This window comes from Nematostella vectensis, chromosome 11 (assembly GCF_932526225.1).
Source record: "Nematostella vectensis chromosome 11, jaNemVect1.1, whole genome shotgun sequence".
NCBI classification, from domain to species: domain Eukaryota; kingdom Metazoa; phylum Cnidaria; class Anthozoa; order Actiniaria; family Edwardsiidae; genus Nematostella; species Nematostella vectensis.
This window is the reverse complement of record NC_064044.1, coordinates 6542994-6556585: the sequence shown is the minus strand read 5'-3', so window position 1 is coordinate 6556585 and position 13592 is coordinate 6542994. Positions and strand designations below refer to the sequence as shown.

Below are 13592 nucleotides of genomic sequence, written 5' to 3'. Positions count from 1 at the left end.
GTTCGCACCCCCTGCACCCCCCCCCCCCCCCCCCACCGGGTACGGGCCTGACGGAGTGCGAAGGTGATAAATTATCTTTGCAAGTGCAATACTCGAGATAGCAAATTTTTCACACCAATCGTCGCAATTTTAATCGTCATGTCCTTTAGAGACCCGATTCGTTCTCAGTACCGCAAGTAGTAGAATGTCTTACACGGGCCGCTGCAAAGCATTCGAAATGCACTCATCTTGAAGTCTTCGACGTCCTTCTTTTGATTCGGAGCGAGGGCCAGGCAGAAATTAATACATGACAAAATTTTCCTAGGTTTGAGACTTTTTCAATGCACAAAAAAAATGAAAAAAATAATAGAAGAGTTTATGTGTTCCTCTTGAACTGCGTTTGCAATCCTTACGAGCTTCTGTGTGTTTGTGAAACTTTATAAACCAAAGCAAGCGGATATATAAGCAGCATAGACAAACAGAAACTTATTAAAGAAATGATATTAATGAAACACAAAATAATGCTAACGATAGATTTGAAGGGCATGGATTTAATTAAAAGTATAAAAGTCTAACTTACCTGCTTCAACATCAAATCCAACTGAAATTTAATTTGCGTCGTTTAAATTTACTCTTGACTTCTCTTTTCAAGTTTGCAATATCACTACTAGTTGGGTCTCTAATTAACTTAACGGAACTATAATCGTAAAAAGTTATTTCCAATTTTTTGTTTGATTAATATGATTAAATTCATAATTTGAATTTAATTAAATGAATGTGAGCAGGCCACGTAAGATTGTGGAAGGGAGGGAGGGGGGGGGGGGCAATACAGAAACATTAAGAATAAATATTGGGGGGAGGCACAGCCAGGCCCCTATTGGACATTTCCTTATATCTTTTTTATAATATTGGGGGAGGGGGCACACCCCCCCCCCCCCCCCAGTGGCCTGCTACGGCCCAGTAGATATGTCATTGCCCCAATTTTTATGTCATTGGGAGCGAACACTTTTTTTTATTAAAAACAACATATGCCAATCTTCCTTGCTATAGAATAAACAGTTAAAAAAAAACTTTAAAAACCTAGACACAATACTTGGCTCTTTGCCCAGTATTACAATTGACTGCTGCAGTATTAGAAAACAACAATCAACAGCTTAGAGATTAATGTTATGTTATCGTTATGGTCTACGCAGTTCCTTAGGAAGGTCATGTCTGTATGTGTAGGCCAATGGTATTACTTTATGTCTGTGGGGGTGGGGGTAGGGAAGTGGGCTGGAATTGTATCCCGTGCTATCAACAACAATGTGCATCTATACTTTTACTTGGTTATAATAAGTATTACTTGGTTATAAGTACTATTTTTATCAAGTGATAACTATTACTACTTCGAGTTAAAAAAAGATTTTTTAAGCCCTACATCATTTTATCAGCTAGCCATCTAGTGGGAATCCGAGGGCTTGTGGGATAAAAGTCAAATATAAAGTTTAAGTCGTTATTCTATTCTTGACGATATTGTGGTGTCAGAAGTAGGACCAAACGTCTTTTTATCTCTGCCTTGACTATTTCTTTTTTAGGTTGTCTGTCCCATCAGTCCGCTTTTACAAGTGCATTTCTCGAAATCGCACATTTTATGATTTTCACACAAATTGTCACATTTTCTGTTTGTATATCCTCCGTACACGTTCGCGGTGCAATCCGCGTCACCGGTGGGCATGGTAAGTGCATCTGGTAAGGTAAGTGCATCTGGTAAGGTAGCACTTTTAACATCACAATTATATTGACATATGTCATCGCTCATAGCTGACCCAGGCTTGGCCCTGCAGACAATCTGGCCACTAGTTGCAGCAATGGAGGTCTGGACTTGATTGAGTGTCGGGGAAGGTGCGATATCAGAGCTGCTTGCATCAGATACTGGATGGTGTTCGACATTCGTCGCCGTCGTGAAGCTTTACTCGGCCATACGGTGCTTCAGCGCATGTCTGGAGGTATTCTCTAATTTTTTTCTCATTTTACCGGATCTGGACGAGGTTCGATTCTCGGCCATGTCCTTGAATTGTCTTTTTTTATTCACTGTTTACTTGTTACAATTTCATATTCCTTGCTCACCTTTCCTCCCCTTTGCTCATGCCCGTTCTCAGTTTTCGGACATTCCATATTCTTTGCTCATCCTGGCTTGCCTTCTCGTTCTCAGTTTTTCTGTCAAGTCCATACGGGCCCCTTTGCTTAGCCCCGTTTCTTCTTTGTTCGGTCAAGTCCATATTCCTTGCTCATCCTTGCTCCCCTTTACTCATTAGCCCCGTCACCAGTTTACTTTCGGTTGCTAACGTAACAAACTCTGATGATTTTTAACGACGCGAAAATTGGTTAAAAATGTAGAAGTATCGCAAGCTACAGGAGAATGGTAGGGCTGTGGAATACGACAGGGCAACCGCGAGACTAGTCAGCGGTATACCTTCGTGATAATCACATGACTTTATTCCTTCTTTCACAAATCAGAAAAAATTTGCAAACACCGTCACCGGAGTATCCACCGATAAATACGTCCAAAAACACAGACATGACGGTGAGTATTACTTGTAGCCTCTATTACCTATTATCCTACATTTCCAATGGAATTGCAATTTGATGTAACTTTGAGTATATATTATCGTATGTCAAATGCGTCTAAGTTGTTAGTATGTCCGTAGTGTAATAAGTAATTCCTGCCTAACTTGTCTTTTCCAGTCTTATGAAGATGACGATAATTTCGGAGGGAGTTACAGCATTGTTGGTTCTTTCCCTAAAGATTTCGAGTAAGTGCTCGTAAGCTACGGTGTATGTATAGACTTCAGGACCAAACAACGCGAAATTTGGAAACGTTACGAACATCTATAAATACGTTCAAGTTTTTTTCTCCATTAGCTTATACTTAACTTATATAGTCGAGAGGATTATTTTATCACAATGATGCAACTGATGTTTCATTCCAACTTGATTATTTTTAAATCAGTGTCTATTTTTCGTAATCTTAAAACTGGAAAATTACTGATGGTAGTGTGTGGGTAATATTGTGTAATTTCATCACATGGGGACCCACAAATTGATATGTGGTATTTATCTTATCATTATTATTATTATTATTTTAATAGCTTTAAGCTTATTAGACAAAAATGCGCAATATACAAAATAATGCACAATTGGGTCAAGTAAACGGGCACAAGGCCCATGATGGGCTCACCGCCAATTTTAACAAATTAAAAACTTGTTTACAATCAAACTAATTATGGTGTCAGTCCCAGTCCCATGCGTAATCTATGGCACAAACCTATAAGTGATGTGAATCTGTAACAAATCTTTAAATCTACTATACCCTGAACTATTAGTGATGCTCACAAACTCACTCACACATGGGTTGTCTAATCACTAGTATTGACTCAATTTGTGTAATTTGACATGACCATATATTGATTGAGATTACTTTGCATTTATTGGTATAAATGTATTGAAACTCAATTATCACTTTATATATTAATAAACCTTATATGAACTCTACAGTTAATACTCATTTGTGTTTTTTGTAAGAGTTTGTATGGCCAGATTGTAAAAATATATATTTTTTATTGACACAGCTATGGCCCAGATGAAACAGATGATATTTCCACAACTGAAAACAAGCCTAGGATCCTTCTAATGGGATTAAGAAGGTAAGGAATATACAATGAACCTCATTAATGAGGGCACTGTTGGGTTCTAATGGTGTTAAGTAGGTGGTGAATATACAATGGAAACTGAATATACAGAGGAACACTGTTAATAAGGGCAATGCTGGTGTTCTAATGGTTAAAGAAGGTAATGAATATAGAATTTAACCTCATTAATAAGGGCACTGTTAGGATTTTTATAGCGTTAAGAATGTAATTAATATACGATAGCACCCTATTAACAAGGGCACTGTTGGGATTCAAATACAATAGATAAGGTACATACTGGTAATTAATCTACAGAAGTACCCTATCAATAAGAGCAGCAACATTCACATCAGATACATTCAGTTTATTTTTCTTCTTTTTCTGCAGAAGTGGGAAATCTTCCATACAGAAGGTTGTCTTTCACAAGATGTCACCGAATGAGACATTGTTCCTGGAAAGCACCAGTAAAGTTGTGAAGGATGGTATCCTTTTGTTGAAATAAATTCACACTCAGGGAACTTGGGTATTGGTGGATACCATGGTGCATAATGATGTATTTACTGCCATTTGCCTTAATTATATTCAGATATTTCAAACAGCTCATTTGTACAGTTTCAGGTTTGTAGAAATTTGTAGTTTGTGAATTCTAGAATGATGAAAGACTTTATTGTTTTCCCTAATCAAGGAGCTTGAAAAGGGTGGCAAAGTAACTGCAAAAATGGAGCATGTTTTGTGCATACTTCCATTCACTTTTTATTAATAACTTATAGTATATTACCTTGATCATAGCTGAATTGTATGGCTTATTGAAATGTCTAAAATAAGAAGCAAAAGCTACTCTGAAGGGTTTTGAGTATAGCAACTACATGATATGTTTGTGTGCAGTGTATTGATGTTTGAGCAGCTAATTTTGTACTAAAAGCATGTTGCACCCTTAGTTACTGTTTGAAAGGTTTTAGGAATCAACCATCCAAAAAATTGTACCAGGAAAATGTGAAACAAGCATTGAATATGGTAGCTGTACCAGTGCCCGTTATCGGTGATGGTGATTGATTGGTTGTTGTTATCCTTTTTTGCTCCATAATTATATGAATCACCTATAGATAGCTTTGGTTCACTTTATTTTATTTATTAACTTTTCTTTGTTGGTCAGATCTGGGACTTTCCAGGTCAAATAGATTTTTTCGATCCAGCGTTTGACTCTGAGGTGATCTTTGGAAACTGTGGGGCTCTTGTATTCGTTATTGATGCTCAGGTATGGGAAGCTAAATGAATCCAGAGCTAAGTGTTAAACTTCGTTTTGAAAAAAAAAATTTTCGTGTTTTTACCAGCTGTTTTATGTATGTACTCTTTAAAGAATTTGATTTGATTTATTAATTCTTGTGTTTGTGACTATTTTCTCAGGATGACTACATGGAAGCCTTAGCTAAACTACATATGACAGTCACTAGAGCTTACAAGGTATTAAAAAGCACATAAAATTGAATATTGCCAGTGATTTATCAGAGGACGATAAAGACAATAAAGATTCCACATATTTTTTAATGTGTTTACAATTGTACCAGTGGTGCTTTGGATAACTACAGTGTATGTTTTCTATTTGTTTGTCAAGGTTAATCCTAATATCAAGTTTGAGGTATTTATCCATAAGGTGGATGGCCTCTCTGATGATCATAAAATTGGTGAGTGAATCATTAAAGAATGTTGATCAACCACTCCTCTGTTATTGTTTATAATTAAAACAAACACTTTATTTGCAAGAAAACCTTAAAAAACAATCCATGAGGGAAGAGTCTGGTAATGTTACTCACAATATTTTCATTGAAAATATATTCTGGTGATTTGCTTGAACTAGCTGTTGGAAATGGATGCTTTGTGTGCCTTGGTAATGTGCAGTTGAGCCTAAAATTGTTAGCATAATTGGCCTTCTTTACTACATTTACCATTGGTAACCCAAGGTTAATCAGATATATTATCTAGTTCCAAAGGAAGAATTGTTTTTTACCATTTCCCCATTCCCCACTCTCCCAAAATTAGTTAATTTTTTTTTTAACTAAAGAAACACAACGGGATATTCACCAAAGAGCAACAGATGAGCTAACAGATGCCGGACTTGATGGATTACATTTAAGGTATACATCAGGGCGTGGTCAATGTCAGGGGTGAACGTGCACCCTACTAGGACCCCCTTTTCTGGCCCAAAGATCTACACTCATTCATATGGAAAAGGGTTAAGTTCCTAGAGTATTCACAGGTATAAGCATGAGATCCAATGAATTTTAGAAAGTGGAGGATTTTCATCCTTAGTATTTTCATTGGGTTAAAAAAGTTGCCCTTTTTTTGGGGGGGGGGGAGGAAAGGCTATTTTGAAAAATTTAACATAAACAGCATTAGTTAATAGGAACTCTGTAAAGGTACAGGAGATGGGCGGAATGTTGTATTATTTTTTTTTAAATTTTAGTTGTAATACATCACATTTTTCTGTTGTAGTTTTTATTTGACAAGTATTTATGACCACTCCATCTTTGAGGTAAGCACTTTGCAACTGTCCCACATCCACAGCAGAGTGGTGTTGTAGCTGGGAAATGACACAGGCAAGGGGTTAATCCAGAAGTTCCAAAAGGGGGGAAGGCGGAGCAAGGGTTCCAAAAAAGGGGGGCCGGATTCCATGGATATTCTTATATTTCTTGTAGTTTCTAAGCCAAATATCTGGAAATAGGGGGGCAGGGCCCGTTTGCCCCACCCCTTTTTATGGTGCAGCATGCTATACACCAGCACCAGGTATACCAGTCCGTAATTATGCACTTATAAACTAGAAAGTAGAATGTACAGGACCCGAAATGCTCTCAGGACCCGAAACGATCCCCAAAGTACCCCAAGTGATCCCGGAACCCGAAACCATAACGAGGAGTCCCCGAAATCGACCTCAAGGAATTGCGGTAATGGACAAAGGGAAAGCAGAAGAAATCACTTGCAACTCTTAAAGCGAAATAAAGGGTTTTGCCCCGGCGGTAAACCCATGAGCAGAGTCCAAAACAAATACACAACTTTTAATTGCTACTGAAAGGAATACAACATTAGAACAGAACAACCAAACGGATGACCTTTTCATCACACTCTAAACATTTGCAGTTCCGACACATGATTCTGAAAATATAAATCTTGTTTCCAGTAAACATCACCCCTAAAAATCCATATGCATTTGACAACCAAACATGTATTTCACCACGAAATCCATGTTCACATGAGCAAATATTTACCGACACATTTAAGGCAGCCTGTTTGGCCGAGAAGATGGCAGAATGACAAAAGCACACTGAGTAATGCACTCGAACAACCCTTTTTCTACTGTTGCAAGATGTGGCTTTTGTTGAAAGCAATAGTTATGTGAGTTTTAATTTCCTTCATGGAGTCGGCCGTACAACCCATGATCTCATGATAGGTCTTTCATTCACCGAATACAAACAAACATGATGCACAAAAGTAACCTAATGACCTTATGTTTTATCTGTGGATCAATGTGGAGACTTTCTTTTAAGTCTTGTTATCTATAAATGATTAATTCACGCCTGGTTCTTCAAATTACTATCACAGGAATTGTCATTTGACCCCAATTTCTGACTCAACCACTGTATAATGTAAGTTTCCTGAAAGTAACACAAATAACGCTAAAATGTTTCATATGTTTTTAAAACTGAAAGCCAATCCTTCCACATTCCTTTTGTTTGTCCATTACTACAATACCTTGGTGTTCATTTCAGGGACTCCTGGGGATCGTTTCGGGGCCAGGGATCAGTTATGGAACTTTTGGGGATTGTTTCGGGTTCTGGGATCATTTCGGGTCCTGTACAAGAACCTCACGCTCTACAAAATTTTATGGAGCAAAAACTAATTGTTAGCAAAATTGGTGTTAAAATTAAATCACTATCCATTGTCAAATGATACCTTCTTCCAAGGCATCAAGGATCCAACTGCTTGTACAAACAGTTTCATGGATCTTTAAGTCATGTTGTATCTGTTGGCCCCTTTAGTGTTGCATGGAAATTGGTTTCGGAAATTTGCTCATTGGGAATAAGGAAGAGTAAAGTTATTGATTAATTTTGCTTTAAGGCATTCAGCAAAGTCGTTCAAAAACTTGTACCTCAACTTCCAACACTTGAAAACCTGCTAAACATCCTAATCATGGTAAGGAAAGTAAATTTATACCTGAATATTTATACTTTGTTTCTTTATACTAATACGTACCTTAACGATGATGACATGTTTTATTTATATTTTTAGAACTCAGGCATTGAAAAAGCATTCCTCTTTGATGTTGTCAGCAAGATTTATGTAGCTACTGACAGGTACAGAGAAATCACATAAATACATGACATATAAACAGTTTATAAACTGCTGAGAATTAATACTGTAAGGCACAGATACAAAATGGCTGTTCATGGTTGGTCATACAACACAGTGGCGTAGCCAGGATTTTTAACAGGAGGTGGCCCAAAAGGGACTTTCATGGCATTTTCTCTTGTATTTTAGATTATGTCTCATACATTTACTGTATTGTTGGCTGCTAGAAGGGGGGGGGGGGCCGGGCCCCCTAGGCCACCCCCCTGACTACGCCCCTGCAACTCAGTTATCCCTATAGTATTTTGTTCCCTCCAAACGACTTCAACCTCCTGCTCCCTAAAGCTATCAGATTCAGGGACTTATTATTACTGATAAGCGACTTACTCTAATCATTTGACTTGCACCAAAATAAACACAGAAATGGCTGCGGCTGTCACACCACTTAAGAATAGCCCTCTCGAATATAGAAAAATTTGGCTGGTTCCTTAGGTCTGAATAAGTCACTTTTTGTCGCATTGCCACAAAAACACCCAAAAAGTTATGATTTCTTTGTGCAAGCTTCCTATGTATGCATACATGGCGATGTACGCTCTGATGTTTGCTCTTCCTGTAGTTCCCCTGTAGATATGCAGTCCTATGAGCTCTGCTGTGACATGATTGATGTAGTCATTGATATCTCATGTATTTATGGGTAAGTGACAATTAATTGTATTCAACAGAACCACACACAAGCACTAGTTTTATAAAAGATTTCACTATTTCACTCTTCACTATTTTTCTCCCTTTTTTCAAGCATGAACAACAGAACCCAAATAATATAACAATATTGCAAGATACTGTAAAATCACATCATATATTGAGAAATTCTAGAATACTTTTTCACACACTTTTTTACTGTTAGTGGGATTCGTACTTGTAACCATGATCACACATTTTTTTACCAGATATAATAAGAAAAATGTTATGTGATTGTTGGTGTTGGTAATTGTGTGAGGATGGTGATGGCGATGGTAATTGTGTGTGTATTTCTGATGGCTAATATAAGGTTATTGCTCTATGTTTGTGTGTGTATGGCTGATGTAAGGTTATTTCTCTTGCCTTTGCGAGGATGGTGATGGTAATTGTGTGTGGATGGTGATGGTAATTGTGTGTGTATTGCTGATGGCTAATATAAGGTTATTTCTCTAGTCTTCGTGAGGACGGTGATGGTAGTGCATATGATGTGGACACGTCATCTGTTATCAAGCTCAACAACAGCACGATATTGTACCTCCGAGAGGTCAACAGGTATGAAATATGAAGTATTAAACTTTGTAGATAGCTGTTTTAAGATTTCTTAGCATAATTTGTTTTCAAATATGGAGTGGAAACAATAACAAAAGTGTGGCTGAAAAGCGCTCTTTAATAACATTATCATAATGAAATTTCCTGGGTTCATATACAAGAGCATTTGAATCACTCCTTGTTTTCTCAGATTTCTAGCCTTGGTTTGTATTCTACGAGAAGACAACTTTGAGAAGAAAGGTGAGCCCATCCAGTAGCTTTATTTTTATTTAAAGAACAGTGGTCCATGTATAAAGAAAACACTCCACATGCGAAGCGCGCTATTGTGGCCAATGTGTTCTTATGGTACGATGTACTGAAGATTTTTTTTGCAACGCGGGTCGTATAGCACGTTTCTCGCATCATTGTTGGCTTACTTCATAAGACTGTCAAGGTTGCCACGGTAACGCGCGTCATATCAGATAGTACGTTTCTCTCACCCTTTTTGGCTAACTTCTCAAGACTGCCAAGGTGGCCACGATAGCACTCGTCGTGTCAGATAGCACGTTTTTCGCATCCTTTTTGGCTTACGTAACAAAACTGTCAAGGTGGCCACGGTAGCGCGCGTCGTATCAGATAGCACGTTTCTCGCACTATAACCAATCAGAAAGCAGCAAATAGAAGCCAGCGAAGTGCAACCCAAATGTACCACAAAAGTCCCACAAATTGTACAACATGTCGAATGAGGCCTGTGAATCCTGCTCGGGTTTATCTAAAATATAGACGTTTATAGGGGTTTTCCTGCGACTTGGGAAATAAAAGACGGTCACCTAACATGATAGAAATTGACTTGTTGTCCAAGCTTGGTGAAAATCTTGTAGAGAAGCATAGAAATAGATAACTACAAGTTTGGTTGTTGAATTAAAACTACCCGAATCCAGTTCGAAATACGAAAACTTGGAAATGAGAAGGATAAAGCGGTGCTCTCTTCGGTAGGTACTAAGTGTTTATGTGTTTTCAAAGCTATTTTTGTAAACTTGCACTGATTTAAGTGCGGGGAAACAGAAGAGGGAGCCGAATTCGCTGTTTACGACCGACTTCTAACTACAAGTTTTATCGGCAAACGTCAAGATTTACAGTAAAAATACAAACGACAGTCTCATTCTTATATGTAATTGAAGTAACCTAGGTATAATATCAAACACAAGTTTAATGGTGGGACTTACACTGCACATGTAAGTGGTTTGTTTGCTTTTTTTTTGTTTCTTCGTAGTAAATTTGCTTTTCTACAATTGAGTCTCAACTCTACACTAAAGCGGCCGGGCAAAGAAAACAGGGCTAGCACTTTCTACGCTGACCGGAAAATGCTTATTTGCTTGTCCAGATTCTCAGAATAACATCTCAAACCAATCTTTTTCGGCGTCGATTGCCGACTTTTTGTGGGGCATTTGTGGGACCACATGGCTGTTATTGCACCATCTCTTTCCTGATTGGCTATTCGTGCGCGCGTGATTGACATGTCGGATCTATGAATTGGCTTACTTCATAAAACTGTCAAGGTGGCCACAGTAGCGCGCGTCGTATCAGATAGCACGTTTCTCGCATCCTTATTGGCTTACTTCACAAAGCTGTCAAGGTGGTCACGGTAGCGCGCGTCGTATCATATAGCACGTTTCTCGCATCCTTATTGGCTTACTTCATAAAACTGTCAAGGTGGCCACAGTAGCGCGCGTCGTATCAGATAGCACGTTTCTCGCATCCTTTTTGGCTTGCTTAAAAAACTGTCAAGGTGGTCACGGTAGCGCGCGCCGTATCAGATAGCACGTTTCTCGCTTCCTTTTTGGCTTGCTTAAAAAACTGTCAAGGTGGTCACGGTAGCGCGCGTCGTATCAGATGGCACGTTTCTCGCATCCTTATTGGCTTACTGTCAAGGTGGCCACGGTAGCCCGTGTAGTACTGCAAGGCTACTTGGCTCGTCCGTAAAAAGGTACCAACGTATAAATAAGGTGTTCTTACACAATTTTGTTCAATTTCCAGGTCTTATCGATTATAACTTCCATTGTTTCCGACAAGCAATCTCTGATGTAAGTTATGATTCCTTTTCATTATACGTCTTCATCGTTTTTATTTCAGAAAAAAATGCTATTTTTAAAAAAATGCAAGCGCACGCGCTTTTGGACGGCAAAAAAAAACGAATCAGCCAGAAAGATTATAATTATTTATTGAATGTTTTTTTTTACCCACGTTTACAGCCATTGTCTGCCACTCTAAAATTAAGTGATTTCTTAATGCAAGGCGCCTATTATCACTTATCTTTTCTGACCCCATATCTGTTTATGTAAATGCACAGGTTTTTGAAGTACGCAAGCAAATCCGGACGCCTTCAGAGAGTACTTATCCCCATCCCACCTCGCACTCCAACGGCAGTGCGCCGGGCGTGGGAATGGGTCGAGGAGATGCTGTTGTGGTCTAGACATAAAGCATACTCTATATTGCTCATGGCAGGTTGTCAGTACACCGCTGACCTGCAGAAACGATATTATATATTGAATCACCAGGGTGAGAAAAGGAAAAATTGTTATTGGTCTGAGATGGAAAGAAATGAATTTTTATTAACCCTTTTTTCATTAATAGGGGACTTGCGCTAAGAGGTCACGTGACTGTTTGGGTGGCAAACTAGCGCGCGCTCAGGCTTTTAGCGGCAAAATAACAGCAAGAAAAAGCAACGTATTAAGCATTTACAAATAAAGCCAGAAAGGTTTTTTTAGAAACGGTTTATTTTCTTTTAAACATTAAAGCTGACGACAGTCAGCTTTCGCTTTTCTACTTAGACACTAAATTCCGATAGAAAAGGTGTTAAAGTGCAACGAAGAAAATCAGCGAGACATTATGTTACTAAGTATAGAGGCTTGTGTTCAAGGCTGAACTCAGGCCTCAAAATGTTGCCTCCAGTTGGTTATCTCGAGTTCCCATCAATCTGATGTTGAAAGAAAACAATATGAAAGGGGTTTTGCTTGCGAGATGTTCCTTGCTTTGCGGCTTTGTTGTCTTGGTAACTGATGGCTTGGGTACGCGCTTATTTTGTCAGAAATCCCGTTATTATCATTGCTTAATGTGGGAGACCTTTTATAACTTGGTATTTGCTTGGTTTTAGGTCAGTTACTAATTATACAAATTGTAATAAAGAGATGAGAGTTGTAAATTAAAATACAGTTTTATATAGAAACAATACAATATCTATTGACCTTTATTGATTGGTAAATTGTTAGCCCGTACAAAGCAGGGGACAGGAAGTTTACTACTTCCGATCAAATTGCTTTTGCCGAAAGGAGCGTGCAACTGTGGTATGGGTACCATGCCGCTAAGTTAGGGGAGCCGCATTCAATGCAAATGCGTGCAAATGAAAAAGGAACAATATTCATTTGCCTGCTTTTGCAAAATAATACGACGTTTAAACTTACTCGTAAATCTTCGCCAGCGTTCCTTCCGTTCCGGCGACCTAAGTCTTTTCCGACACTACATAAATAAGAGTACGCAAGCGTCTCCGTTCAAACTACTTCACCTCCAAGATCTCCCAACTGAAGGATAGCAAGCCCAGTAAATGGTGGTCTTCTGTCAAGCGTATGGCCGGCATGACGCCATCCTCCGGTCCCCAGAGTTTGCTGTCCCATTTACAAGTTGCCGCTTGCAACGATCTCAGCGCTCGTGAGACGGCAAACGCAATAAATGCCGCCTTTCTAGAGCCTATGGAACATTTTTCGCCGCTTGTGTTGGTGCCACTCTCCGATATAGACCCATCGCCGTTTTCAGTCACTGAGCCCGATATATTGTCAGCACTTCAGAAGTTAAATCCAAACAAAGCTGCTGGCTCCGATAGAGTTCCCAACTGGCTCTTGAGGGAATACGCAGAGATTCTTGCGCGGCCTGTCTGTTTAATATCGAACACCAGTTCTGTTGAGCAACGGCTCTCTGTTGATCAACGGCTCCACTCTATATGCGCTGACTTCTATGCTCCATCGCTGGACTGAAGCCACCGACGGGTCCGGCGCTGCGATGAGGGTTGTGTTGTTCGATTATCGGAAGGCTTTCGACCCTATCGATCACCGTCTACTAGTGCGCGAGATCCTTAACCCTGGAAATCCCACGTGGTGTCGCCTGCCTGGTGCACAGACAGCAGCGCGTGAAACTGTCGTCGGATTGTTTATCCGAGTGGGGCACTGTCCCTGCAGGGGTGCTTCAGGGAAGCAAGCTTGGTCCCTGGTTATTCCTATTGATGATCAACGACCTGAGTGTTCCAGATGTGCTAAAGGAAGCTGTACTTGATCCCATTCTTAAGAAGGA

General features: G+C 39.3%; 1 protein-coding gene across 2 annotated transcripts; it reads left to right on the top strand.

Moving 5' to 3' along the window:
- Positions 1 to 2428: 2428 nt before the first annotated feature.
- LOC5508109 (ras-related GTP-binding protein C) lies at positions 2429 to 12501 on the top strand. 2 transcript variants are annotated; one of them, XM_048734468.1, is made up of 19 exons: positions 2429 to 2542; positions 2704 to 2771; positions 3588 to 3662; positions 4035 to 4129; positions 4234 to 4265; positions 4801 to 4902; positions 5052 to 5108; positions 5260 to 5329; positions 5707 to 5779; positions 6138 to 6177; positions 7758 to 7832; positions 7929 to 7993; positions 8602 to 8679; positions 9177 to 9275; positions 9463 to 9512; positions 9774 to 9802; positions 10184 to 10243; positions 11289 to 11335; positions 11602 to 12501. In XM_048734468.1, the coding sequence occupies exons 1-19, from the start codon at positions 2447 to 2449 to the stop codon at positions 11897 to 11899; spliced, it is 1509 nt and encodes a 502-aa protein (XP_048590425.1). In that variant the 5' UTR covers positions 2429 to 2446; the 3' UTR covers positions 11900 to 12501. The 2 variants fall into 2 exon arrangements, with proteins under 2 accessions (XP_048590425.1, XP_001628704.3); XM_001628654.3 differs by lacking the exons at positions 9774 to 9802; positions 10184 to 10243.
- The last annotated feature ends 1091 nt before the right edge of the window (positions 12502 to 13592 follow it).

Bases quoted from the DNA above. Each gene is read 5' to 3' on its own strand.
- LOC5508109 (XM_048734468.1), top strand. From the start codon at position 2,447: ATGACTTTATTCCTTCTTTCACAAATCAGAAAAAATTTGCAAACACCG. The intron at 3,663-4,034 runs GTAAGGAATATA...CTTTTTCTGCAG, and splicing joins CTTCTAATGGGATTAAGAAG to AAGTGGGAAATCTTCCATAC. The intron at 4,266-4,800 runs GTTTGTAGAAAT...TTTGTTGGTCAG, and splicing joins GCTCATTTGTACAGTTTCAG to ATCTGGGACTTTCCAGGTCA.